Genomic DNA, 27,311 nt, shown 5'->3' with positions numbered 1-27,311 from the left:
CTATCTATCATCTATCTATCTCTCTATCTATCTATCTATCTATCATCTATCATCTATCTATCATCTATCTATCTATCTATCTATCTATCTATCTATCTATCTATCTATCTATCTATCTATCATCTATCTATCTATCTATCTATCTATCTATCTATCTATCTATCTATCATCTATCATCTATCTATCATCTATCTATCTATCTATCTATCTATCTATCTATCTATCTATCTATCTATCTATCATCTATCTATCATCTATCTATCATCTACTATCTACCTACCTATTTCCTTTTTGGGTCGTGATTTTTATAAATAACCACATATGACATACACCTCCCCAAATTGCCCCAGCTCAGAACACAAAAGGCCTCCCCACTCATTTTAAGGCCTCTCCAAACTGTAGGTGGAGATTTGGGATGTTTATGTTCTTTTGTCCAGAAACCAGTTGGGCTACTGTGTCTTAGTATACTCATGACCCAGAGTAGGCCCAGGCCGATGTTTTTTCTAATGGTTGGTTCTGATTCATGGCCTTTTATTTTACTTGTGGGGTGTCTTGATCACCTTGAACTTCACCTATGTACTAGGCAGTCTAGCCTTGTGCCATGGGTTTGGAGCCAGACCACTTGGCTTTGAATCTCGGTTCCGTTACTTATAAGCTATGTGACCTTGGCAAATTACTTAACTTCTCTATGGCTCCTTGAGCATGTTACTAACCTCTCCATACCTCAGTCTCCTCACCCATTAAAAGGGGATTGATGATGCTGATAGCACCTGTATCATGGGTGCTCAATGAGTTAAAAATGTGACATTTTCTTTAAACAGGTCCCAGCATGCATTTCCAGTATTCCATGCATGTTATTCTCAGACACACACAGGGATCTGATGCATCTAGCCTTTGTGAGAAAAGCTCCCCAGACTGGAATCATTGAAAATCTATGCATTGGCCGGCCAGTGTGGCTTAGTGGTTGAGCACCCACCCATGCACCAAGAGGTTGCCAGTTCAATTCCTGGTCAGGGCATGTGCCTGGGTTGCAGCTCCATCCCCAGTAGGGGACGTGCAGGAGGCAGCCTACAGATGTTTCTCTCTCTCCCCCTCCCTCACTATCTCTCTAAAATCAATAATAATAATAATAAAAAATATATTTTGAAAAGAAAGTCTATGCATTGACCTTCTTTCCTTCCCTTTTCCTCTTCCTCCTTCCCACATTTGCTGAAGACTCCAGATTGGCTTGACACCTGCTAGGACAAGCCAGCACCCCTGCCTGCCGAGGCATCCTGTTTGGGGACAGAGACACCTCTGCAAATACTGGGATGCGTGTTGGGGGAGGGAAGTGTCTGACTTTGAGATGCTGAGGTCTGGGGCTCAGAGTGGAGCTGGAAGGATGGGGTGGGCGGCAGGGAGGGGTAGTGTTGGGGATGGGGGCACTGCGGCCATGCTCCTGCTGACACCTAGTGGAAAGACAGAATTATCACCCTTTTCATGCAAGGTACCTCTCTGAGTGTGTAGCCTCCACCAGAAAATCTAACTGACCTCATGAGCCTCCACACTGTGTCCATCTGTGGGCTATCGTGAATCATGCTGCTGAATGTCTATGAACAAGTTTTTGTGTGGATGTATGTTGTCTATTTTCTTAGGTGGACACCTAGGAGTGGACCTGCTGGGTCAGGTGGTCATTCTATATGTAACTTTTTGCGGAATCACCAGATTGTTTTCTACAGCAACTGCACCATTCTACATTTCCACCAGCCATGCATGAGGGTTCCAGTTTCTCCATATCCTCACCAAAACTTATTGTCTGTCTTCTTGATTATAGTCATCCTGGAGGGTGTGAAATGATAAGTCTGGTCGATATTAGGTTCTAAATATCCCTCAGAACAGTCCCCTCATCACCAATCCCAGCTTGAACTTCTGCTCTTGTCTGTCCCTGCACCCCTCCCAAGTTCACAAAGTAGATGGTCAGTAAATACGTGTTCAATGAACAAATGGATGAATAGCTGGATGGACAGATGGGATAATATGTAGCTGTCAAAAATAATGTTACCAAAAAATAAATAAATAAAAACGTTACAGAAGGATGTTTAATGATGAGGGAAGTTGTGGTCAGCAGAATAATGCCACCTCCCCAAGTCCACATCCTAATCTCTTGAACCTGTGACTATGCTCCCTAATATGGAAAAAGGACCTTTGCAGATGGGATTAAGTTAAGGATCTTGAGATGGGGGATATTATTTTTTGCATAATCCGGGTGGGCCTGATGTAATCGTAGGGGTCCTTATAAGAGGAAGGCAAGAGAGTCAAAATCAAAGAATGAGATGTGACAACAGAACCAGAAGTTGGAGTTAGTGCACCACCATGAGCCAAGGAACGCAATGGCCTCTAGAAGCCGGAAAAAGTATGGGACTGAATTCTCCTCTAGAGCCTTCAGAAGGAGCCAGCCCTGCCCACACCTGGATTTTAGCTCAGAGCAATTTTTGGACTTCTGACCTCCAGAACTGTAAGATAATAAACTTATGTTGTTTCCAGCCAGTGTTTGTGGTACCTTGTCATAGCAGCAGTAAGAAACTAATACAGAAGTACTAGTATATATTGCTATGTGCCAATGCCCTCCTGGGCCATATTGGGCTCTGAGGCAAAAGGGAAAATGTGTGCCTCTCAATATATGCTTTATGTAATTTTTAATGGTTAATTTCCCCCCCAGAAGTAGATTTTGAACATGTTATAAAGTGTTAGCTTCCATTAAATGCAGGAAAGTAAAATTATAATAAGTTCTTAATGTTGTGAATTTCAATATACCTACTTTAGGTTTCAATACCTTTTTAATAATGTTCTGGGGGAAAAGAGCCATTAAAATAAAAACAGGCATAGAGAGGCGCAACTTTTTGCACTGAATCAGACTCCAGTATGGCTTGGCGAGGCATTGCTGAAACCCGTCTTGATTAAAATTTTTGGCATTTTATTCATTATGGAGTTATTTTGCCATTCATTTGACATTTTAGAATGGTACATTAAATATTTATCTTGATCACTGAGTTTTTTTGGAGCCCCCTTAATTTTTGTTCCTGAGGCCAGTGCCTTACTCCCCTCGTCCTAATTCTGGCCCTGTGGAGAGGCAGTTGGATACATTTTACAGCAGTCTGACCCGAAATTTTTGCCATAACCTCCCTACCCTCTACTATCTTAAAAAAGGAAGTGAAACTTGGTCTAAAATGCAAACAAGTTAGCTCTCGGTTATGAGATGAAAAGTCACTTTAATTATCTTCTATGTCTGACTTTTTTTTTCCTTCAGAATTTCCTGAGTGTAGTGTGTAGACAATAAAAGTACTTCACTGAAAGTTCTTGTAGAAAGTAGTCTGGGCTGAAGCAACATTGTAAATATCTGTATACACTTAGGTGATATTTTCAGTAAACATGCTAAGAGCCCGCCGGGCTGTGTGGCTCCATGGATAGAGCCTGGGTCTGCACCCTGAAGGGTCCCGGGTCCTTTCAGGTCAAGGGCACCTGCCTGGGTTTCGGGTTCACTCCCCACCCGGGGCGGGGGGTGTGCGGGAGCCAACTGGTCACGTGTCTCTGTCACACTGATATTTCTCTCTCTCCCCCACCTCCCTCCGTCCCGCTCTCTCTGGAAAGCAATGGAAAAATATCCTCCGGTGACGATTAGCAACAGCAACAACAAAAAGATTCCATGAGACAGAACTAACGAAATATGAGTTTTAGCGTGGGTTTGAGAACAGTTTTTGCCTTGGATTGTTTTAATGGGACGTGTGTTAGCGATAAAGTAATAAAGGTGTCTATTGGATGTTTTCCGCCCCCCAGCTTCCACTGCATCGAGCGGAGTGGTGAGTATTTAGGGAAAGCGGAAATCAGCTCCGACCGCAACCCAGCGATACAGTATTCATGTCGGAAACTATAATGTAACAATTTTTGTAACATCGCCTATGTAATCACAAAAGGTCTTGCCCCGATGGTTTCCGCACGGGGCCCGTTATCACGTTCACCTCACCCGCGAAAGGTCTCGTTCCACGCTCATTTTTTTTTTTTTATTACAGAACTTTAGGATTTACTTTAAAGTAAATTGTAATAGAAATTCCGGGTCAGTGATTTTTCTTTTTTCTTCCGTCTCCTGTCTTTTTAGAAATTATAGAATTCTAAAAGTCATTTCAAAGTCAATGTCATTGAAATTCTCGCTGGATTATTTTTACCAGAAAACTTCAGGAGGCGAGTAAAGGGAGAAAACTTAACCAGCCGGCTTGCGTTGGCCGGGAATCGAACCCGGGTCAACTGCTTGGAAGGCAGCTATGCTAACCACTATACCACCAACGCCCCGCCACCGGGCCTCGCCGAGCGACTTTACTAGAAAATGCCCCGGATTGGCTGGGTGACACCGCACCGCGTCGGGATGTCTCTGCCCCGCAGCCCCCGCGCGCGGCAGACGCCGCCCATGGGCTGCTCCTCGCCGCCCGCGAGGGCCGCGCCCGCGCCTCCCCACAGCGCCGCGCGAGCCTCGGAGCCGCGCCGCCGTGGCCAATCCCAGGCCGCCGCCTGGGCCGCTCGACTTCCGGGTCAAAGGGTCCCGAGCCTCCGAGTCCCGGGTGTCCGCCTCCTCCGCTGTCCCCCGCGCCCGCCACTTCCGGGGCCGCAGTCCCGGGCACGGAGCCGCGAGTCTGAGGCGCCTCCGGCTCCGGGACGTCCTGGCCGCCGCCCCGCGCCAGCCCCGAGCCTGGTGAGCACCGCCCGCGCGCCCCGTCCCGCCTCGGCCGCCACCCCGACCCCGCCGGTGACCCGCCGGTATCCCCGCCCGCGCCTCCCTGCGCCCCGGCCGCGCCGCGGCCTCTGCGGCCCCGCTGTGGGTTTCCTCTCCGCCCTGGCCACCTCGCAGCCTCTCCCTGGCCCGCCTCGCCTCGCCTCCCCACCCATCCCGTCGCTGCCCGAGCCTCCCGGCGCTGGCCCCTTCCGGGGTGGCCGCACCCGAGAACGCCCCCCTTCCCGTGCCGGCCGCGGAGCTGCTGCCTCCTCCGCCTCCCCTGCAGGTACACGCTCCCGCGCGAGGGCCGGGGCCCCGTCTCTGACCCGCGGGCCGCCGCTCCCCGGCGCGCGGCCTCTCCGCCTGCACATCCCCGCTGGGTCCAGCCCCTCCCCTCGGCTCCCCCGCCGCTCCCACCCCCGGGCCGGTCCAGCCGCCCCCCCCCCCCCCGCCTCCCGCACGGCCTCGGACCAGCCGTCACACTTCCCGACACCGGGGCCGCCGCCGAGCCCTCGGAAGCGGGCCGGTCCCTTCGCCTCTACCCCTGTCAGCCCGCCCATCCCCCACCGCGAGGGCGCCTCGGCCTCCGCGAAAGACCCAGCCTGCTTTCGAGGAGCGGGGACTAAAGCCCAGATGCGCCCTGTGGTCAGCCCGTTGTCCCTGGCCGAGTCCTGGGGGAACGGGGCCGGGAGAGCTTTCCTCCCTGGGGTGGTTCGGGCCATACAGACTGCACCCCAGGGCTGTGAGGCTGGCTGGACACCGCCCAGCGAGAATCGGGCACCGCGGCCGGTCGGGACTCCCCAGTAGGAGAGTGAGTGGTTTAGCCAGACCTTCCATTAACCCACCGCGTTAATGACACATTCACTCTGTCAAGGTCCTGTGTCCCACTCCTGCAGCTGGAATGGAGGCTTTCTGGACCCTTTAGAAGGTCAGTTGTGCTGGGGCTGGGTGTGGGCTGGTGGGATTCATTTGCCTGTTCCAGGATATAGAAGTTGGCAGGAAGTGGTTTTTCTACAACTCTGGGGTCACTGCCCACAGGGACAGTTGACTGGGACCCAGGCCAGTAGCTACAGCTTTGTGTACTTTTGCGGGAAACTTTTCTTTCCATCCACCATCCCCTTCCAGCTGCCCACGTATGTACCCCCAGAAAGACTGGGGGTTAAAAAGTGGAGAGTGCTGATCCCAGTTGGATTTGGCAGAGGTGTGGCTGCATCCTCCCACACCTAACACAGTGCCTGGTATTCGTTCAGCGAATGGTGTGAATTCTGGCTCCAAAAGGGACTTCGGTCCAATTTTCCCCTAGGTGGGATTTTAAATAGGTTGCTTAGTCAACAGTATTAGCTGTCATGTAGTTTCTACTGTTTCAGGCACTTTACCTGTACAATCTCATTTAATCCTCACAGTAGCCCTACTGCAGTCCCATTTTATAGTTGGGGAAAGTGAGGCACAGAGAAGTTAAGTGACTTCCCCAAGGTCACATAGCCTGGAAGTGGCAGGGCCAGGATTTGGACCCATACTTCTCTGACACCCAGAGCCCACTCTTTTCACCACTGCACTGAGAGTGAAGCAGGTGCTTCTTTCTGGTGACATGTTGCTTCCTCTCATGTGATCTCTGTTCTGCCCTTTTTTTTAAGCATCTGGGCACCTGCCTGTTTTCCTGGGACCTAGCTTGTTGAGAAGGTTGTTGGATGCGAGCCAAACCAGAGGTCCCTTTGACTTTAGACAGCGTTCAAGTGAGGACAGTGACAAGTTCTCAACCTAAAATGTTTATTGAGTGCTTCCTATGTGCTAGGTATGGCTCCGGGCTCAGGATACAGCAGGAACAGGACAGATGTGGGCCTGCCCTCGTGGAGCTGGCATCCCAGTAAGGAGTGCTCACTCACCCAGAGCAGCGGTTCTCAGCCTTAGAACTAGTGATATTTGGGTCCAGGTCATTCTTTGTGGGGTGGGGGGAGGGGGGCCATCCTGTGAGTTGTGGGATTGTGTCTCCACCAACCAGATTGCCAGTAACATGCCTTCCAATTGTGACAACCAAAAATGCCTCCTGGGAGCCAGAATCTGCCCTGGTTGAGACACCCTGGATTAGGGGATTCCATTTACCCCTCCCTCCAGGAGATACTGTTCTATAATCATGTGACTTACTGAGGTCCTAGGGTGCTGCACACATTTAAATACATGAATTGAGTGGGGAGGGAGAGAGAAAGTGGCTCACAGATACTGGGGGTCATTCTGGTTTATACCATCAGGGATTTATTCTGGTGTCTATTGCGAGCCTAAGGATTTAACTCAGGTTCTTTCCCCAAATAATGAATGCAGAGTTTTCCCCTCAGCACTGCTGACATTGGGACTGTATCATTCTCTGTTGTGGGGGACAGTCCTGGACACCATGGGGGTGTTGAGCATTATCCCTGACCTTTACCCACTTGATACCAGTAGCACCCCCACCCCAGTCAGTGATGACAACCAAAAATATCTGCAGACATCGCCAAGGGTTTCTTGAGGGTTTGTCTCCTTTGAGAACCACTGTCCTAGAGTGAGTGCTGTGGAGAAAGACCAGGTGTTGTGATGGGGGTGACAAGGTAGCAACTTTAGATTGGATGCCGGGAAAGACCTCTGAAGAGGTGATATTGGGACCCAAAGGATAAGGGAACAGGTCATACAAAAAGGGAAAGGGTGTCCCAGGCATAGGGACTGGCAAGTGCAAAGGCACTGGTGTAGGAATGAGTAGCATGGTTAGAGGAGTTTAAGGCCAGTGTGGTAGAGATCATGGTCAAGGGCAGGGGAGCAGGTGAGGTCAGGAAGGCCATCAGAGAATAGCCACAATGGAGAATTTGGTTTTTTTCCATTTGTGGCAAGTGTCTGTGGGTGGGATCCTCAGAGTCATTTGATACTCCCATCTTCTCAGGGACTTCTCACCTTGGGAGAACTGCTCAGCAAAAAGATGCTGGTTTCTGGCAAATGTCAGACACCCTCTCAAATTTCAGGGCAGGGCCTGAACCATCTACCTCATCAGAACAGCCTTGGCATTGAGTATTCCCCGGAGGAATGGAGGGCTGCCTAGGAAAGTGAGAAGGGGGAGAAGAGGGTGAGTGCTTGCACCCCTGCATTGCCTGCTTGGAGTTGCAGCCCTGTGGTCTCTCCCTTTGCAGGCTCCCCCACTCTCCTGATCAGCCAAGTGGTTAATGCGGACAGTTAAGAAGCTACGCCTAGACAACACGAACACAGGAAGTTGGAGGAGGTAAGAGATACAGCCTTAGGAGCCTTGATTGCTGGGGATGTCCCAGAGTCTTAGGTCTGGGAAGACTCCTTTGCTCCCCACCCCCTTACATTTCTGCATTTCCTTGAGGTGAAGTTCTGGCTATTTTGCGTGAGGCAGTGTGGGCTAGTGCAGGGTTTCGCAGCCTTGGCACTGCTGATAGTGAGGGCAGATCACTCTCGGTGGGGCCATCCGGGGCACTGTGGGGTGTTGAACAGCATTCCTAGCCCCTACCCACTTGATGTCAGGAGCACCCCCAGTCATGACAACCACATGTGTCCCCAGAGATCGCCCAGTATCCCCTAGGGATAGGGTCAACCCTGGTTGAACACTGCTGACCTGGTGGTTAGGATGTGAGTTTTGAGTCCAACAGACTTGGGCTCCCCTCCTTCTGGTGACATTGGTTGAGCCATTTGACCTCTCTGAGCCCACTCTCCGGTCTCCCACGTGGAGCTGACCCTGAAACTTACCTCTCAAGCTTACAGTGAGGATTAAAGGTAATTACACACACAAGATTCACACATTTGATAAATTCCACATCTGGGGTTTGGCATGAATTGAAGAGACTATAGAAATTTCTCAACCAGGTTGACCTAGGTCAGTATCAGTTTTTTAACAATCTCAGGCTCATTTGCTTTTAGTGAGCGCAAGCAGTTGGGGAGGTGGGAAGGGAATCAAAGATGATTCTGGAGGACAAGCATGATGTTAAACATGGTGATTGGTTCCCAAGACTCAGGCTCTGAGAACATGCAGCCCCCTTGGGTGAATGTGTCAGTGGGCGAGTTAGTGATGGGAACCCTTGTCTCTCTTCTTGCGTGCCTTAGGTCCCAGGTGGGCACAGGCTGGACTGCAAACTGACCCTGTGTAAGGCTGTTCATAAAAGCTGTAGGCCCCAGTAGTGCTGGGAGCAGCCCGCGTAGGGCAGAGGGTGGCCTGCTGTTTCCCAGGAATCCCCAGCTGCAGGGCCACAGCTAGTGTCCCGAAGGCCACTCCCTGAAGACCATGCCCCCCCCCCCCCCCCGGCTCCTCACCTCCCCTTGCCCAGCACCTCCCTTCCTTCCTGCTTTATCTGTGGTTAGCCTGAATTCTCCCAGACCTGCTGCCAGAGCTCAGAATCCAGTTTCTTCTTACCTTCCACATGCTTCCCTCATCACAGGCCCTGCTTGGGTCTCTGGTTGATGCCCCAGGGGTTGGTGGCCCCAGTGGGTTCTTGGAGTACCATTTTAGACAGAGATCATAGAACTCCCATCAGGCCTTCCTTGACAGTGACTTAACTGGGAGCTCCTGTGCTGTTTGCTGGTGGCATCTCAGGCTGTGAAGGTGCCCTACTGATTGGCAGAAAAAAAGTGGAGGTGGACTTGGCCTAAGAGGCTTGCAATCCACTTTCATTTCCCAGCTATGTAAACTCTTGACTCAAGAATCCCAGCACAGGCTGGTGCTGGATGGGAAAGAGCTGGCCAGACTTGCTTTACCAGGGCCCCATTTCGTACACCTGTCCCTCTTTCCCCAGCCTCTTCCTGCAGTCAGGGCTTTGCCACTGGGGAGAAGAGGAGTGGAGAGCCAGCCTAGCCTGTAGCACCAAGCTTTAGTCTGTCTGGAAGCTCAGGCTGCCCCGCTGCATCTAGAAGATTCTCAGAAATTTCTCACGATGTTTCATTTTATTTCTCATTTCCTGGATCGCATTTTTGCTCCTTGGGCTCTCTGTAGTGATTGGAGGCAAGATAATTTTTCTCACTCTTTGCTGCGGAAATAAGCCATGTGATTTTGTGAGTGCTTTCCCCAGGCTCTTTGCTTCTGGGGTCCCCTTTGGGGACTCTGGAGGTCATGATCTGTTTTTCTGCTGTGAACAAGGCTTAAATAGTGGTGGCAGAGTTTGGGAGGGTTAAGTGGTGAGAGGAGCTCCCCTGGCTTGGTTTTCAGGGCTTGCTGCTGGCAGTGCTTGGGGTTGTGTGGGTTCTAGAGTGCGTAGCCGGCCCCGCCTAACACCCCTCAGTGAGTCTCTCACCCTCTCTGGGCTTGGTTTATTTGACCCAAAGGCCCTGAAGGCTCTGCTGGCCTGTGGTCTGTGTCTTCAAAACCAGTGCAGGAGGAGCTGAACTGACTGTGCTCCTTCTGATAAGCCAGCTCATTGCGTACCCCCCAAGCTCCGGCAGGGTCATGTAGGACTGAGCAAGGGGAGGCATTTCTCCTCCTGTCTGAGTTAGAGAAGGAACTCGGAAAATCAGCCCACAATGGATGCTCAAAAGCCATGGGTAGCCTTCTTGTGCTGCTTTTTCCCCTTGCTTCTCGGAGCTGGCAGGGGTCCTTTTTCTTCCAGTGGTCATCCTGTGGGGTCTGCTACTGGCAGAGGTCAAAGCTTCCTGGGAATCGGAGGGCACCTGAGGGAAGGGTGGGAGGTCATAGATCTGCCTGTTACTTCTCTAAAGCCCTTGGCTCATGCTGTTCTGGCCCTGGGTGCAGCAATAGCTTGAAGTCCCACTGTGACAAGTGAACACAGGCTTCAGCTTGCAAAGCTGCTAATCCCTAAGCATGTGATTCCAGCATCCAGCAAGGCCCTCAGCCATTTCGTGCCCGTAGAAGAAAGCAGGGCCAGCCACTCACTTTGGATGGCTTCAGGAGATGACCCTGGTTCTTCCACAACTGGGTCACCATGGCTGTGTTTAGATTTCTCTAAAACAAATATTTGCCTGGCCAGTCCAGTCTGGTCAAGAAGTGTGCTCAGCAGTGAGGGTGGGAAAGGAGAGGGAGAGAGCCTTTGCACAGCTCCTGGAGTGGGATGGCCTCTGAGGGGGAAGGGTGTGCACATCCATGCTCTCACTTAGATTCCTCACGGTCCCAGTGAATACCTACTTGCTTCTCTGAGCGCCTCTGGTGAGGCACAAGTTTTCCTTTCTGGACAGCAGCTGATGGCACAGGTGATGAGGTTCAGTGTGATTAATTCTCTGTGCTCAGGCTTCCGTGCGTGGGCAAGTGGCCTTTCATGGCTCTCTGTAGAATGCCCCCTGTGACAGGGGCCACGTGTGGCTCTAGGGACACAGCCATGAACAAGACAGACACGGGGGAGACAGACAACCATTGTGACGAATTCTCTGAGGGTGGGGAGCCAGGTGGCATGTGAAAGATTAATGGAGAGACCAGCTTTGGTATGGATGGTCGTAGAAAGTTTCTAAGTACCTGACAGATATTTAAGCTGAGATATGATGAGATGTTTGTTGAGCAAAGAGAGGGGGAAAAAGTGTTCCAGGCAGAAGGGACAGCATGAGCAAAGGCCCTGGGGTGGGAAGGAGTCTGGCCTGTTTAAGGAGCTGAGAGAAGGCCAGTTCGCCTGGAGCATAGTGATGACAGGGAATGAGGTTCAAGAGTCTGGCAGAGGCAGTGGACAGATTGCTAAAGGCCAATGTGAGGATTGGTTTCCACCTAAGGGAAAACCAAGGAAGGGTTTTGAGTTGGTAGACAGTTGCCATCATTCAGCTGAGAGGTGATGGTGGCTTGGATCTTAGCAGTCATGGTGTTGGAGAGAAGTGTAACAATTTAAGAAATATTTAGAGGCCAAGAAAGGTTGCATAGTGTGGGGGTTGGCTGGGGGAATTGAAGTGTCTGATGAAGGGGCAGTTTGTATATGGAACTTGGGTACCACTTCCCTTTTCATTTTCTTCCTGCCTATCTTGTCCTCATAGCTTCTCACTGAATTCCGAGGGGACGGAGAGGATGGCCACTGGGACACCGACGTCCAACCCAGGTGACACAGTTGATATGGAAGACTCAGCATCCCGCTTCCAGGTGCAGAAGCACTCGTGGGAAGGGCTCCGGAACATCATCCACGGTAGCCGCAAGAACTCGGGCCTGATAGTCAACAAGGCTCCTCATGATTTCCAGTTTGTGCAGAAGACAGACGAGTCAAGCCCCCACTCCCACCGCCTCTACTATTTAGGTAAGCCCTCCAGTGTCCCCTCAGGCCCTCCAGGTTCACACAGATCCTCTAGGCTCCTGCAAACCCTTCAGGTTCCTTTGGGCCCAGTAGGCTGCCCTTGACCAGGGCAGTGTTTCTGGGATGGCTATTACTAAATCCTCTAGTTTCCAGAGGTCAGCTGGTCCTCTTAGTTAAAAGGTCCAAATAGATGGGTCTGACCCTGAGCAAACTATCATGCCACCCACGGTAACATCTGTTTACAATGAAGGTCTGGCCCAAGGGTACTCAAGAGGGTTAGATGTGCAGGTGAGGGAAGCATAGGGCAGTACCTCCCCATCTGTGTTGTACAGAGCTGTGGTTCAGGCCTGGTACGTGGGCCTGAGCCACTGAGACTGCTTTCAGTACCACTCAGTTGGGCCTGCCCCTGAGTCACTTCTCAGCCTCCTGGGCTGGGCATGTGAGCTTCAGGACGCCCTCAGCAGTGGGAGCCACAAGTAACTCCAGTAGGCTCTGACTGTGGAGTGAAGTGTTAAGAAGGCTCATGGAAAGCCCCGGCCGGGTAGCTTGGTTGGTTGGAGCATCGTCCCGTACACCAAAAAGGTTGCCAGTTTGATTCCCAGTCAGGGCACATACCTAGGTTGTGGGTTTGGTCCCTGGCTGGGGTGCATACAGGAGACAGACAATTGATGTCTGTCTGTCTCTCTCTCTCTAAAAATCAATAAAAACATATTCTTGAGTGAGGATTTTAAAAAATTAATAGAAATAAAAGGCTCGTGGAAATCTGCCATGATTGCACAGCTGTATGCCCTGTGGGCTAACAACAGAGGGTGATCTGCCACATTTTTGCTACGGTTGCCCTAGATACCTGGATAAGCGTGTTAATAGCTAATCACTTCTTCTTTCGGGTGTGTGTCCCTGGAGCAGCACTTTCTACACATCTGCAGTTGTTTATGTGTTTTTGTTCTCTGCCAGGCCATGTGAGAAACTTTAGGGCATAGTGTAGGCCTTGCACACCTGTGGCCTCCTGCGTTTGTACCCTTAGCAGCCCAGCCACCACCTGGCTCCTGGTAGGTGGACAGTCAGTATCTGCTGAGCGAGTGAATGTTGCCCTACTTTACCTAAAGTTTTCATAGAGCAGATAGGGACAGTTCCAAGCATGTTTGAAAGCAGCATGACACATGATTGTTCACCCAAGGCAGGTTTTCATTCTCAACTCTCTTGACTTCTGGGGCCCGGATCAGTCTCTCTGTATCCTCGACCCCTGGGGCAGTGCCTGTTCCTAGTCATGCCCTCAGTCAGTTTTGGAGTAAGTGATGGAATAATGAATAAAGACCATTCTGCCTGAGGCTAACCCCGCTACTATTTGTGACTGTGACTGAGATGAACACCAGATGGCTCTCCCCTGCCCACAGTCAGTACAGGCCCTCCTCATAAAGACCCACATGAAAACTAGATGGTGGTTGGGCATGCACAGAGTTAGAAAGAGGAATGGTCTAGAATAGGGGTCATCAAGCAACAACTGGCTATTTTTGGAAATCTAGTTTTACTGATGACCAGCATACCCACTTGTTTATTTCCATCAATGGCAACTTTTGAATATAGATGCAACAGAGGTCATATAGCCTGCAAAGTTGAAAATATTTACTATATGGCCCTTTACAGAAAACAGTTTGCCAGCTCTAGCCTAGGAGAGATTGGGGCTGGATGTGTGTGCTTTATTTATTTACCTATTTATTTAAAATATGTCTTTATTGATTTCAGAGAGGAAAGGAGAGGAGGAGAGAGAGAGATGAGTGAGCTATTGACTGGCTGCCTCCTGCATGCCCCCTACTGGGGATTGAGCCGCCACCTGGATATGTTGGCTGTTAGGACTGAAAGTGGCTAAGACTCATGGTGTCTGGTGAGCTGTTGCCTCTCGTTTTCCTGCAATTTCATGGCACCCCCAACCCCTTTTTCCCACTTTTTTTGGTCACTCACTCACTCAAGTTCAGGTTTCTGTCCTGGTCAAGGTACTTGTATGAGTTTCCTAGGGCTGATGCTATAACAATCACCACAACTAGGTGGCTTAAAACAGCCAAAATTTATTCTCTCACAGTTCAAAAAACCACAAGTCTGAAATCAGTTTCTCTGGGGTGAAATCAAGGTGTTGGCAGGTCCAGACTGTGCTCCCTCCATAGGCTTTAAGGGAGAATCAGTTTCTGGCCTCTCCCAGCTTCTGGTTGCTGCAGGCATTCCTTGGCTTGTAGCTATATCACTGCAGTCTTTGCCTCTGTGGTCACATCACTGCCTTCTCCTCTGTGTTTGAAATCTCTCTCTGCCTCTTTATAAGGGATGTGATTACATGTAGATAATCTACATTAATCTCCCCAGTTTAAGATCCTTAACTTAATCCCATCTGCAAAAATCCCTTTTGCTACATAAGATAACATATTCACAGGTTCTGGGTATTAGGATGTAGATATCTTTGAGAGCCACTGTTCAGCCATCTACAGAGCTGCTGGAAGGGACAGAAATCCTCTGAGCTCCTTTGAGCCACCAGGTGTACCTTGTAATAAGGTCACAGGGGCATCTCAGTGTACCTCCACCCTGGACCTCATGATATGGCACTCCAAGCCTTGTGGAGCCCAGGCAGCTGCCCTGCATATATTCTTCTCCATGGGTTCACTTTCATTGCCCTCCTACCATCTGCTCTCAAGGTTACTTGTGTAGGGTTCTAACCACCAGCAGAAATGGATGAGCTTTCTCCAAATTTCTGGGAGAAGGAATCAGATTGGCTCAACATAGGCCAGATGTCCGCTTGTCTAATTGACCGCGGCCTGTGTGTATGCCTACGGCTTGGGTGGATGGGTACCTGAAGTCCACAGGAGGCTCTAAGGGCCCATCCAAGTGAGTAGGGGCAGCTCCAGACAAGGGCTGTGGACCCGGCAAAGACTCTGAAGTGTGCCTAGAATAGTTCAAATCTGTGCTGCCTCTTTTGGGGTGACACTGCTCACCTCTGAGCTGATCCAGTCTTCATCACTCAACGCACTCAGGGTACCCATACTTATGTCCAAGTTTCTAGGGCAGCCCTTCCTGGAGCCCTTGAGTGTTTATAACAAGGCTTTGCACTAGCCCAGCACCTGAGTGAATGCTGGCAGCCAGCAACTTTGTGGATAGAACAAAAGGGGCCTCCAAGGGTGACGCCTAGCCTGCTGCTCTAAGAGTCACCCGCCCCCTGCTTTCCCTGGGACCCCTGCTTCCTTGGTGGGCACAGGCTTTGCCAGTCGGGGCACATGGAGCTAGTCACTGGGTCCTCAGTGAAGGTTCTTTCGGGTGTGCCTAATGAAGCCCAGTGCACTCAAGATGGAGCAGAGAAGAGACTTTGATGGCTGCTGCTGCCAGGAAGATGGGATGACGGCGGCTCAGGTTCCAGGGTTCAAACTGCAGCATCAGGAAAGCCTCTCCTTCTGACTTTCTTGCTCCTTCCCACTGCGCATGGGTGTCTCGTGTTGGACAGGGAGAACACAGGGCTCCAGACAGCTTTAGGGGCCCCTTAGATGGGACATACAAGACCACTGTGTCCTTGTGTCCTATGTCCAGATCCAGTGTCCCATGCCCCCACCAGGCCACTCACCCAGGCCCCAGCACATGGGGGTGGAGATGGTGCTTGCACTAGAGATGGGGGTGCTGTCCATAAAGATGGGGCAGAGCTGGAATAAGAAGGCAAAGGAAGGGCAGTGATGGCAGAAATCAGCAGTAGTCATTGGTCATCTCAGATCTCAGAATCCTGTCTTGTATGCCGATCATCACCATCACAGGTGCTGAGGGCGGCTCATCCAGGGAATGTGCTAACTTAGGCCATTGAGTGGCTTCTCTTACTAATCAACTGGGGAGAAGGTGGCTCCAATATCCTTGGCAAGGCCACACCCTTTTGGAAAGCTCCAGCTATCCCACAGAGCCCTCCCTGCTGACAGGCATGCAGACAGAGGATGTCCAGAGCACGCTGTGGGCAGTGTGGCCGGGTAGTTTCATGTCTGTACCTCTAGCTGAAAATGAGACAAATCAAAGCAGCTTAAAGATTGAATTGTGAGTGCTACCCAACTGCACATCTAAGTTAACTTTGCTTTTTTTTTTTTAAATCCTCACCTGTGGATATTTTTCCCATTGCTTTTCAGAGAGAGTGGGAGGGAAGAAGAGAGAGGATGGAGGGGGGAGAGAGAGATAAACATTGATGTGAGAGAAACATATAGATTGGTTGCCTCCCGCATGTGCCCCAACTGAGGATGGAGCCTGCAACCAAAGTATGTGCCCTTGGCCAGAATCGAACCCGGGACCCTTTAGTCCATGGGCCGACGCTCTAACCACTGAGCCAAATTGGCCAGGACTTAAGTCCACTTTTAATGGAATCCTTATTAACCTAATATTTTTCTTTAAATATGTTCTTATTTTGTTCTTGTTTTGCTAACTATGGTTCATGAGCAACTTTTTCATAAGTGGAAACCCCATGTCACTTGCCATATCGAGAAGCTATCTATAAAGATAACTGTTAGAGGAACGTATGTTATTATTATTATTTTCTTGGTTAATCCTCACCCAAGGATATTTTTTCCATTGATTTTTACAGAGAATGGAAGGAAGGGAGGCGGAGAGCAAGAGAGAAACATTGATGTGAGAGAGAGAGACACTGATTGTTTGCCTCCCACATGCACCCCAACCGAGACCAGGGATCAAACCTGCAACCCAGGTGCCCTTTACCGGGAATCAAAACTGAGACCCTTTGGTGTACCAGCTGATGCTCTAATCACTGAGCATACTGGCCAGGGCTCTGCTGTTAACTTTATTAACAGCTATTGTACTGTCATCCATCTAAAGATGCTACTGATTGAAAGATCTGCTGCCCGGCCGGGCGTGGCTCAGCGGTTGAGCATTGACCTAGGATCCAGGTGATTGGGGTTCGATTCCCGGTCAGGGCACATGCTCGGTTGTGGGCTTGATAAATGACTCTCTCATCATTGATGTTTCTCTCTCTCTCTCTCTCGCTCTTCCTTCCTCTTTCTGAAATCAATAAAGATATATTTAAAAAAAGAAGAAAGATGTGTTATTTTATTTGCTGCTAGAAACAGGACAGCCCGTTCAACAATAAGATACATCTCAACTTCAGAGATCTAAGACTGTGAAAAATTGCAACTTACTGGAATTAAGCTGATACCTCTTGAGTGACATATCCCAGGCATTGTGCTTAGTGCTTTGTATTTCTTACCTCATTTAATCCACACTGAATCCTCTCTGGGCAGCTGCTATCATTTTATAGTTAAGGTTAGATCAGTGGTTCTGTCAGGGAGGTTCTTCCCTCCAGGGACACTGGGCAACATCCCTGGCATTGAGTGGGAGGGGTCAGGGATGCTGTTCTACATGCTCTACATGCCACAGTGCCGAGGATGTTCTCCATAGCGAGTGACCGGGCCCCAATGTAACCAGTGCCAAGGGGAAGAGATGCTTGATTACACACATGTGCTCTAATCTTAGATTAATTCATGGCCTTTGCAAAAGCCTTTTAATAAAAAAGGACATTGAAGACTGGAGCCCCGCCTGTTGAGAGCTGGGTAGCCCTGACCACCCTTGTTTTGCTCTATTGTGTGCTGTTTCTTCAGTAATTTAGTCCAAGATAGTACAAACGCTTCAGTGGTGGAGGACCCTGTACTACTACTGCTCATGTGCTTAAACCTGGGGTTGTAGCTCCTCTGGGGAGGGGTATGCAGCAAGGATGTGCTGGCAGGATGACGTGGAAGCGGAAAGAACTAGCTGGTCCCAGCCATGAGGAGCCTGATATTGGCCCCCACCCTGTCCTGGGCTAGGTCACCCATTCTGTTTTTTCCCTCTTCCCCCAAGGGATGCCTTATGGCAGCCGAGAGAACTCTCTCCTCTACTCTGAGATCCCCAGGAAGGTCCGGAAAGAGGCTCTGTTGCTCCTGTCCTGGAAGCAGATGCTGGACCATTTCCAGGTGAGCTGCACCTGTCGGGTCATTGCCTGTGGGCGAGGGGTGTAGCCAGGTCATCTGGCTATACACCATTTCCCTGGGCCCTCAACTCCCAGAGGGCCCAGGCCAGCTGCACTGTTCACGCACACCCTGCAGTGAAAAGCTTCTGACTCACCACAGCCCTCCCCTCTCTCCCAGCCCGTGCTCCAGCCCCAGAGTCTGATAAGAATGCTTATCAAAACATCTTTTCCTTTTAAATGCCTCACCAAAGACTTGAACTGACTTGGGCTGGGCCTTTTTATGGAGATTTGGCTAATAATTAATGTCATCCAGAGTTGGCTTGGTTCCAGGGTGAAGGATGGTGGTGAAGGATGAGAGAGCCTTTTTCATTGGTTTGTGTTTATTTCTTTTTGACTGTAAAAGGAATATGACAGTAGCAGGGTGTGTGTGTGTGGGGGGGGGGGGCGGTGATGACACACTCTGAATTTCTCCATGCCAATGCAACAGCTCTCCCTTTTGCCTGCCCCATTTAGTCCCCAAGCTGAGGAGCTTGTATTCACATAGCTCCTCATGGAGGTAATTTTGCTTTGGGTTCTGCTTTTTTAAAATGTATTTCTTGTCATTAATGTTCCTCTGCATTTCCATATCATCTTCAGAATTCTCCTTGGGACAGCTGGCTAGTGGTGCCCACAATAGTTTAGCTGCCCAGACCCACCAGGGTTGTGTGTGTGGGTGGTCAGGTGATCCCAAATTTGCCCTGCCCCCACCTATCCAGAAAGTATGAATGTTTGGTGTTGGGTGGGTTCAGACCAAATGCTCTCGGCAGGAAGAAGTGGTTAAGAGGTGGGGGTGTCTGTAGGATTGACCTTGGGGACCAGGGAAGAGTAGTCCAGCAGTAACCCTCCATTCTGCGGGGCAGAGGACAGTCCTGTCTGCCTTGGAGAGATTCCGTGGGAAAGGGACATTGGGAAACCTAGAGATGGGCTGAGAAGGTAGGAGCTCCACGTAAGCCCTGAAAATCTGTCACCCAGCCCTGGTCAGGGGCTCTGCTACACGTTCTGCTCAGTACAACTCTGCTAATCAGAATGTTCTCTCTGGCATTGACCCAAGTAAGATAGTTAGGTCCCTCCCTGGAGTGCCCAGGTTGCCAGGGCCTCTGGCTATTGACACTGGCATCTGTCTCCCATGTGTCCCCAGGCCACTCCCCACCATGGGGTCTACTCTCGAGAGGAGGAGCTCCTTCGGGAGCGGAAGCGCCTGGGGGTCTTTGGCATCACCTCCTATGACTTTCATAGCGAGAGCGGCCTCTTCCTCTTCCAGGCCAGCAACAGCCTCTTCCACTGTCGGGATGGGGGCAAGAATGGCTTCATGGTAAGCTCTGGTCCCTGGCTGGGGGATGGGGAGGGCATGTGGGTGGCATCCTGTCCCCCTGAGCCAGGCCTCTCTGTCCCCAGATGTCCCCCATGAAGCCATTGGAAATCAAGACCCAATGTTCTGGGCCTCGGATGGACCCCAAGATATGCCCTGCCGACCCTGCCTTCTTTTCCTTCATCAACAACAGTGACCTGTGGGTGGCCAACATTGAGACAGGCGAAGAGCAGCGGCTAACCTTCTGCCACAGGGGTAAGCCGGGCAGAGGGTGCCAAGTCCTGGCCAAGGTGGACAGGAACCTGCACCCAGGGATGTGGTCTGTCGGGCCAGGCCAGACCAGCACTTTCCAGGCACAGCCATCAAAGTGATCAGTCTAGCTTCTAGAAAATACCCTGCCCCCACACCACTCACCCTGACCCCCAGGCACCTTCCTGAACCTTGCTCTCACAAGCCACCCTCCTTGTGTGGCCCTCTGTGGCCACCCTCTTTCAGATACTTATTCTGCACCTCTGCTCAGTTAGCCCCTCCTACCTCTACTCTCCTTTCTGACTCCATGGAGTCAAGCTCAGATCTCAGCTGCTCCCCAAGTTTTCCCTCATGCCTCTCCTTACTGGAAGTGACCTTCCCCTTCTGCAGATGTTTGCAGATCTGCACCCAGTGTGGCCTCAGACCTGCCTCCCTGTCCTGCCCTACAGCCCTGGTGCCCTAGCTCTAAACCTGAGTGGCTTGGCCAGGGCAACTCACACTGGCCATGTCATAGCTGGGTGAGGATGCTCCTGGGATCAAGTGGGTGGGGGTTCAGAGATGCTACTCAACACCCCACGGTGCCCAGGACAACCTCCCACAGAGAATGTGACAACCTCCCACAGAGAATTTGCCAACCCCAATGTTAGCAGTGCCAAGGGGGAGCGACCTGCTTTAAATTAGACTCTTATCTCTCATCCTGCTTTTTCCTCCTCCAGGTTTATCCAATGTTCTCGAGGACCCCAAATCTGCAGGCGTAGCTACCTTCGTCATCCAGGAAGAATTTGACCGCTTCACTGGCTACTGGTGGTGTCCCACAGCCTCCTGGGAAGGTAGGTCCCTTTCCATTTTTAAAAAAGGCTTCTTTGGCCCTGGCCAGTGTAGGTCAGTGGTTAGAGCATCAGGCCACGCACTGAAGGGTGATGGGTTCGACTCCTGGTGAAGGGCACTTACCTAGGTTGCAGGTATGATCCCCAGCCCTAATTGGGGCGTGTGTGGCATGTGGGAGGCAATCAATCGACGTGTCTCTCTTACATCGATGATTCTCTCTCTCTCTTTCTCTCTCCCTCCTCCCTCCCTCCTACTCTCTCTAAAAATCAATGGAAAAAATATCCTTGGGTGAGGATTAACCACAACAAAAAATGCCTCTATGCACACTTTTATTGATAGAGTCTATGTGCTTTTCTGCTCTTTGCACTTTTCACTGAAGGAAACCTCAGCAACCTTTCTATTGATATCAGTGTCTCAGTCCATTCTGGCTGCTATAACAGTATCACAGTTTGGGGGGCTTATACACTCTTCCTGGTTCATAGATGGCACCTTCTTGCTGTGTCATTGTGTTATGGGGTCTCTTTTATAAGGACATGAATCCCATTCATGAGGGCTCCACCCTCATGACCTAATCACCTCCCAAAGGCCCCATCATGTAAAGTCATTATATCGGGGGGTAAGATTTAACATTTGAATTTGGAAGGGACACAAATTCAATTCTTTGCAGTCAGCACACAAAGAACTCTTTAATAACTATAGTCAATCCTGGAGCACGAGTATGCCATGGCTTATTGAACTAGTTCCACACAGACTCTCTGGTTGTTCTTGTTGTGGGTTTTGGTGTCATAAACAGTACTCCAATGAACACCTTTATACATGGATCCTGGAGGGTGATCTGGGAGTGTATCAGCCGTTTTCAACTGGGGTGAACCTGCCTTTAGGGAACATTGCACAATGTCTGGAAACATCTGTGGTTGTCATAACTGAGTTGGAATCACATTGCTGCCACTCCCAAACCACATGGCATCAGACCAGCCACTCAGCCTCCTAGGCTTCCAGTGCTCCACCCGTAAAGCAGGTGTGGAGCAGGCTGGCTGTTTCTGGAGACATCTTTGGTCTGTCCACAGTGAGTCTTAGGTGAGGGTACAGAAAGGAACAGGAGAACCTTCTTAGTAGCTAAGGAAGGAAGGAGCTTGTTGAGGAAGGAATGTCCATGGGCTTTGCTTCTGTGATGTCAGCTTTACCAGTCACCCCACTCCTTTCTGAGCTGTTAACAGCCAGTGACTTACTTATTCTCATAATGATCTTTATTGTAATTCTTCTTGAGCCGTGTTAATTAGCTTGGGCTGCTGAACCAACTGCCACAGACTGAGGGCTTAACAACAGACATTTATTGTCTCAGTGCTGGAATCTGTTAGTCCAAGGTCAGGGTGTCAGCACCTTGGCCCTCTCTCCTTGGCTTATAGATGCCATCTTCTCCCTGTCTCCTCACATGATATCTCTGTGTGTGTGTGTCCTAATCTCATTTTGTAAGGACACCAGTCATATTGGATTAGGGCCCTCCCTAATGACCTCGGTTTACCTTAATCACCTGTTTAAAGACCTCATCTCCAAATACAGTCACATTCAGAGGTCCTGGGGGTTAGGGTTTCAACATAGGGGTTGACAGGGACATAGACAGTTCAGCTCATAGACCCCCCACATGGCCATCTCCCATGCCATTTTGCACTGGGAATAGCTCAGTTCTTGTCCCCATTGTGCAGGTAAGGGAGCTGAGCCTCCAAGAGGAGATGCAGCTGGCTGAAGGTCTAGTAAAGGCAGACTTGGGTTCCAGCCCAAAGGCTCATGCTCTTGTCTAGGCCCAGCTGTGGCAGAGCAGAGTCCCTCATGTGCACAGGATGGGGGTGGGACTCCCGGCACCCTCAGTGGTGTCCCTGCCCCCTCCCAGGTTCAGAAGGCCACAAGACACTGCGAATCCTGTACGAGGAAGTCGATGAGTCTGAGGTGGAGGTCATTCATGTGCCCTCTCCTGCACTAGAAGAAAGGAAGACAGACTCATACCGATACCCCCGGACAGGTGAGTGCCCAGGACAGGTTTGGGTGGCTGGGCAGTAGTCTGAGATCTCATAGAGCAAAGTGAGGCACCAACTAGGACAGGCCCACAGGACTCAGAGGAGCAGGCTGGGCTCAGGAGCAACAGCAGGGCCAGCACTGCCTCTGGGCCCAGAATACAGAAGGAGCTAGGGGAAGATTGTGAGTGCATCAGACATTCACCACCTTGTGAGAATACAGATTCGAGTTTGCCTGTTTCTCAAGAGAAACTGGAAATCCAGACTCATTTGAGAAATCTCCCAATTCTTAAGTGTTGCTTGAATTATTTAAAAATACTTAGTGAGCCAAACAAAATACACGATGGGCCAGGTTCAACCCGTAGGCCTCTTATTTGCCACCTCCATGGAAGCAAATGAGAGTCGTTCTCACTAACCTGCAGCAAGCACTTCTGTTTGCCATGCTGAACAGAGCCTTCCAGGAAGATATTTCCAATCCCCAATGCAAATAGGAAAAGTCAGTCTCCCCTCTCCCCATTTGATAAATGAGACCACTGAGGCTCAGAGACATTCCCTGCCTGGGGTGCTAGAGTCCTGAGTGCCAGAGTTGAGATTTGTCACAGAAATAACTGGAGCCTGAACCAAACTTCACCTCTGGAAGCACATCTTAGTCGTCTCAATCTATAAGCCACCTGCCTCCCAGTGGGTTGGAGCCCCAGATGTGTCACATGGGATGTGTGCCACCTTTCTGTATTATGGATATGTTCCATCTTCATAGCCACATTTTAAGCTCTCCAAAGGCAGCAGGTGTCTTCCTTGTGTGTGTTTCCTCCATGATCTCCCCATCAGCATAGAGTTTGTACATCACTCTCTGTCTGGAATGAGGTCCTGGCCCAAAGTCAGAAAGTCCTGCTTGAGGACTTTGTGCCTGCACCAGAGAGGGTGACATGCCCATGGAGAGACCTTTGGACACCCTTCCTCCCCCTCTCCCCATGCCAACTGTTTCCCCCTTCTGTAGGTATCACCCTGCACCCTCCACCCCAACACCTGCTCTTACCCTACATGGGCGACACCTGCCAGGCTCACCTCACTTTCATTTTTGTAGGTAGCAAGAATCCCAAGATCGCCTTGAAGCTGGCGGAGTTTCAGGCTGACAGTCAAGGCAAGGTAAGAGGAGCAGGAGAGCCCCAGAGAAGCTTCTGGATGAAAAGAGGGGCCGGGGTATGTGTTGCGAGCTGGGTAGATAGTTGGGCAGCATCAGCAGGCTGCTTGCCCTCTTCCCATGCCAGGTGCTTGTCTTGGCCAACTGAATGCAAAACAGTACTGTCCAGAGCTCTGCTTCCAGGCTGCCCTGCTGTACCCTGTCACTCTGCACCTCACTCTGAAATGACAAGAGGTCCTCATCACTTAGGGAGTTGTTGCTCAGGCCTCCATAGTCAGTAGGGCAAGAGAGGCTGTGGCTGAGAAGGGCTGTGGGGATGGGGACACCAGGCCCCACACATCAGAGATCAGAGTTCAGCCAAGCTGAGAAAGCCCTTGCATATTTTTCCAAAATGCATTCTTGTGTAATGTTTCAGAAAAAAGGGTACAATAAAATATACTTATTTCTGTAATTTAGGAGTCAGTTTTTGTTTTGGGCACAATTAGGCCCTAACCAGACCCCTTCTCCACTCTTGACCAGAGTATTCTTGCAGATTTGACACACATCAGCTCTAAGTGGCTTTGTTTTAAAAAGTCCCTGGCTCTGTCAGACGAACAGGGTTCTGCAGTGGTATGGATTATACCAACCGAACAGGCAGCTAGGAGATGTTGGGGGGGCAGGGGCCTACTGGGGTGTGGGACATGCTGAGGCCCTGCCTGCCTTTTCTCCCCTCAGTCCTCCTGGGGAGATGCCTTTCCAGCCAACAGCTATCATAATAAAGTCCCACAAACTGGGTGGCTTAAACAATACAGGTTTATCGTCCTGCAGTTATGGAGGCTAAAAGTCCGAAGTAAAGGTGTCTGCAGGGCTAGTTTCTCCTGAGGCCATAAGAAAGGACCTGTTTCAGGCCTCTCCCCTTGCCTTGTAGATGGCGCCGTCTCCCTGAGTCTTGTCACAAGACACTCTACCCATGTGATGCCTATGTCCACATTTCTCCCTTTTATAAGAATACTAGTCCTGTTAGATTGGGGCCACCCTACTCCTGTATCACCTTATCTTAACCAATTACATCTGTACCCACTTTATTTCCAAATAAGGCATCATTCTCAGGTACCAGGAGCGAGGACCTCAACATATGGATTTGAAGGGGGACACCGCGTTGCCCCTAACAGTGTCTGTCTATTCCTGGGTAGCACATGATCAGGCTGGAGTGTGACCCAAGTCTGTTTTCCCTTTAGATTGTCTCAACCCAAGAGAAGGAGTTGGTACAGCCCTTCAGCATGCTCTTCCCAAAGGTGGAATACATCGCCAGGGCCGGGTGGACCCGGGACGGCAAATAGTGAGTCTCTCTGACTGACAGGATCTAAGTCATTTACATTCAGAACCCTGGGTGGGCCCCTTCCCCCCCCCCCCCCAACACCGTCCCTCTTGCAAGAATCATAGAGTCACCAAATAGAAGGATTCCCATTTCACTTGCTTTCTAGCCTTTCTGCTCACGTCAGGGACAAATGTCTCTAACCAGGGCCGTAGAGCATGGCCTGAGGGCTAAATCCTCACCACCCACTTTTTTTGTGAGACCCAGGCACCAAGAATGGTTTTTACATTTTTTAATGATTGGGGTGGGGGGGAGAATCTAAAGAGTAATATTATTTTATCATACACGAAAGTGACATGAAATCCACATTACAGTGTGTGTAAATAAAGTTTTATTGGCACAGGGCCGCACTCATTCATCTACAGCTTGTCTGTGGTTGCTTTCACATTACAAGGGCAGGGTTGAATAGTTGTGAAGGACGTTTGTGACCCACAGAGTTGAAATACTGACTTGCTGGCCCCTTTACAGAAAGGGTGTGTTTCCTCTACTCTAAACACTTGCCAGACCCCCTTCATAACAGAAACAGCTAGAATCAGGCCACAGACTCTCACTGGAACCTCCCATCCCTGTGATGTTGCTCTTTGATTTGGTTTTAGTTGCTCCCTGTTTACGTTGAGATGCTGCCTTTCCACTTATAGTACTAGTAGGTCCCCATTTAAAATACATTTATGTTAAAAATTGTCAAGTTACAGCAAAATGTGAAATCAAGGATCGTGTGGGGGGTATTTGGCAGAAATTATGGCATTCTCAAAACACTGCTCTATGATTTAATGATGTGAGACATTTCCAGAAGTCAGGTTATGGAGTTCTGTCAGCCCTCCTGTCTTCCCCTGAGCAGGCATGCTAGCCAGGAAACTGTGTTGTGGGGTTACTTGGTCAGGTATTGGCGAGGTTGACAAAGGGGGGCGTTAGTCACCAGCTTCCCTCTGCTGGTTCCTGAGGCCCCTGGATTCTCTTCTGCCCTCTCAGTGCCTGGGCCATGCTCCTGGACCGACCCCAACAGCGACTTCAGCTCGTTCTTCTGCCCCCAGCCCTGTTCATCCCCACCACTGAGAATGAGGAGCAACGGGTGGCTTTCGCCAGAGCAGTGCCCAGGAATGTCCAGCCGTACGTGGTGTACGAGGAGGTCACCAACGTGTGGATCAATGTAAGGGTGGGGAGGTGCTGGGTGTGCACCCTGGGTCCCTGCATGGAGAAGTGAGCTCAGGCAGGCCTCCCTCTGGCCAGGGAGTGAGAGAGTCCACAGGGATTGGGTTTGGCCTCCACTAAACCCAGTCAAATGTCAGAGCTTCACCTTCCTCTGCAGGGTGTGCCCCCACCTCTTGACCCATCTTTTCTCTTCTGCCCGGACAGGTTCATGACATCTTCTATCCCTTCCCCCAGTCAGAGGGAGAGGATGAGCTCTGCTTCATCCGTGCCAACGAAAGCAAGACCGGCTTCTGCCACTTGTACAAGGTCACTACCGTGTTACAGCCTAGTGGCTACGACTGGAGCGAGCCCTTCAGCCCCGGGGAAGGTGAACAAAGTCTGACTAACACCATTGCTCATCAAGGCAACCGTCTGAGGTTCAATGCACCATTTGTTCACTGATCCCACCCTTTGACTAAGCCTCCCACAAGAAAGAAGTTAGCCTTTGCCACACATCATTCACACTTGGCAGAGGTTACCATAACTAGCTATTTATTCATTCAATCAGTGGTTGTTGAGCACCTACCAGGTGCCAGGCCGTTCTTATACCAAGGGTTGGCAAACTATAGCTGCAGGTCAATTCCAGCCTGCTGTCTGTTTCTGTAAAGTTTTATAGGCACATGATCGGTCACACCCATTCATTTATACATCCTCTGTGGCTGTTTTTGTGCCCCAATGGCAGAGTTGAGTAGTAATCCAAAAACAATGACAGATGCTGTCCTGAGAGTGATGAGCATGAAGAGGAAAATGCAGCAGGATAAGAGGTTAGAGAGTGAGGGGCTTTCTTTCTGGAATGGGTGGTCAGGAAGATGTCTCTGAATAATGTGCCATGGAGCAGGGACCTGGTGGATGTGGTAGAAGTTGTGGAGGCAGCCACAAAGAATGCTCCAGGCCTCAAGAGCAGCCCATGCAAAGGTCCTCCGGCAGGACCATGCCTGGCATGTTAGGGGAATAGCGAGGAGGCCCATGTGACTGGAGCAGAGTGAGTGAGGGGGAGAGAGGGAGGAGTTGAAGGCAGAGTGGGGCCGGGAAGGTTGTGCAGGCCTTGGAAGTCTCGGGGAGGACTTGAGCTTTTACCAGTGATCTTACAGCAGTTTAAAATGATGCCCAAGGTTGCTGTGTGGAATGTAACCTGAGGGGCGAGGAGAAGGAACAGGGATGGGGGTCAGGAAGTGGGACTGGCCTGACCCAGGTGATTCGATTCTGGATGCACTTTGACCACTGGACCGGCATGGTTAGTTGGTAGATTTTAGATGTGGAGCCCAAGAGAGAGAGAGGAAGGCACAGACACTATTTCCTCTGTCTCAGGT

General features: G+C 50.5%; 1 protein-coding gene and 1 non-coding gene across 3 annotated transcripts in view; one reads left to right on the top strand and one right to left on the bottom strand.

The window, feature by feature from the left end:
- Nucleotides 1–4,248: 4,248 nt before the first annotated feature.
- On the bottom strand, nucleotides 4,249–4,320 carry TRNAG-UCC (transfer RNA glycine (anticodon UCC)). Its single transcript has one exon. It is a non-coding gene; the product is annotated as a tRNA-Gly (tRNA).
- A 574-nt stretch (nucleotides 4,321–4,894) lies between these two features.
- Nucleotides 4,895–27,311, top strand: part of DPP9 (dipeptidyl peptidase 9) — a 36,783-nt gene continuing 14,366 nt past the window's right edge. The window contains exons 1-14 of one of the 2 annotated variants that reach the window (XM_087816670.1): nucleotides 4,895–5,027; nucleotides 5,616–5,669; nucleotides 6,534–6,605; nucleotides 7,891–7,979; nucleotides 11,675–11,928; nucleotides 17,776–17,888; nucleotides 19,062–19,235; nucleotides 19,319–19,487; nucleotides 20,198–20,311; nucleotides 22,198–22,326; nucleotides 23,403–23,464; nucleotides 24,677–24,777; nucleotides 25,783–25,960; nucleotides 26,167–26,329. In XM_087816670.1, the coding sequence (XP_087672796.1) occupies nucleotides 7,924–7,979; nucleotides 11,675–11,928; nucleotides 17,776–17,888; nucleotides 19,062–19,235; nucleotides 19,319–19,487; nucleotides 20,198–20,311; nucleotides 22,198–22,326; nucleotides 23,403–23,464; nucleotides 24,677–24,777; nucleotides 25,783–25,960; nucleotides 26,167–26,329 (1,513 nt within the window). In that variant the 5' untranslated portion in view covers nucleotides 4,895–5,027; nucleotides 5,616–5,669; nucleotides 6,534–6,605; nucleotides 7,891–7,923. The remainder of the gene's footprint in view (nucleotides 5,028–5,615; nucleotides 5,670–6,533; nucleotides 6,606–7,890; nucleotides 7,980–11,674; nucleotides 11,929–17,775; nucleotides 17,889–19,061; nucleotides 19,236–19,318; nucleotides 19,488–20,197; nucleotides 20,312–22,197; nucleotides 22,327–23,402; nucleotides 23,465–24,676; nucleotides 24,778–25,782; nucleotides 25,961–26,166; nucleotides 26,330–27,311) is intronic. The other variant, XM_087816669.1, reaches the window with a different exon arrangement.

This window comes from Miniopterus natalensis, chromosome 4, assembly GCF_054644295.1.
Source record: "Miniopterus natalensis isolate mMinNat1 chromosome 4, mMinNat1.hap1, whole genome shotgun sequence".
In the NCBI taxonomy this organism is placed as follows: domain Eukaryota; kingdom Metazoa; phylum Chordata; class Mammalia; order Chiroptera; family Miniopteridae; genus Miniopterus; species Miniopterus natalensis.
This window is presented reverse-complemented; position numbering and strand designations above follow the sequence as displayed.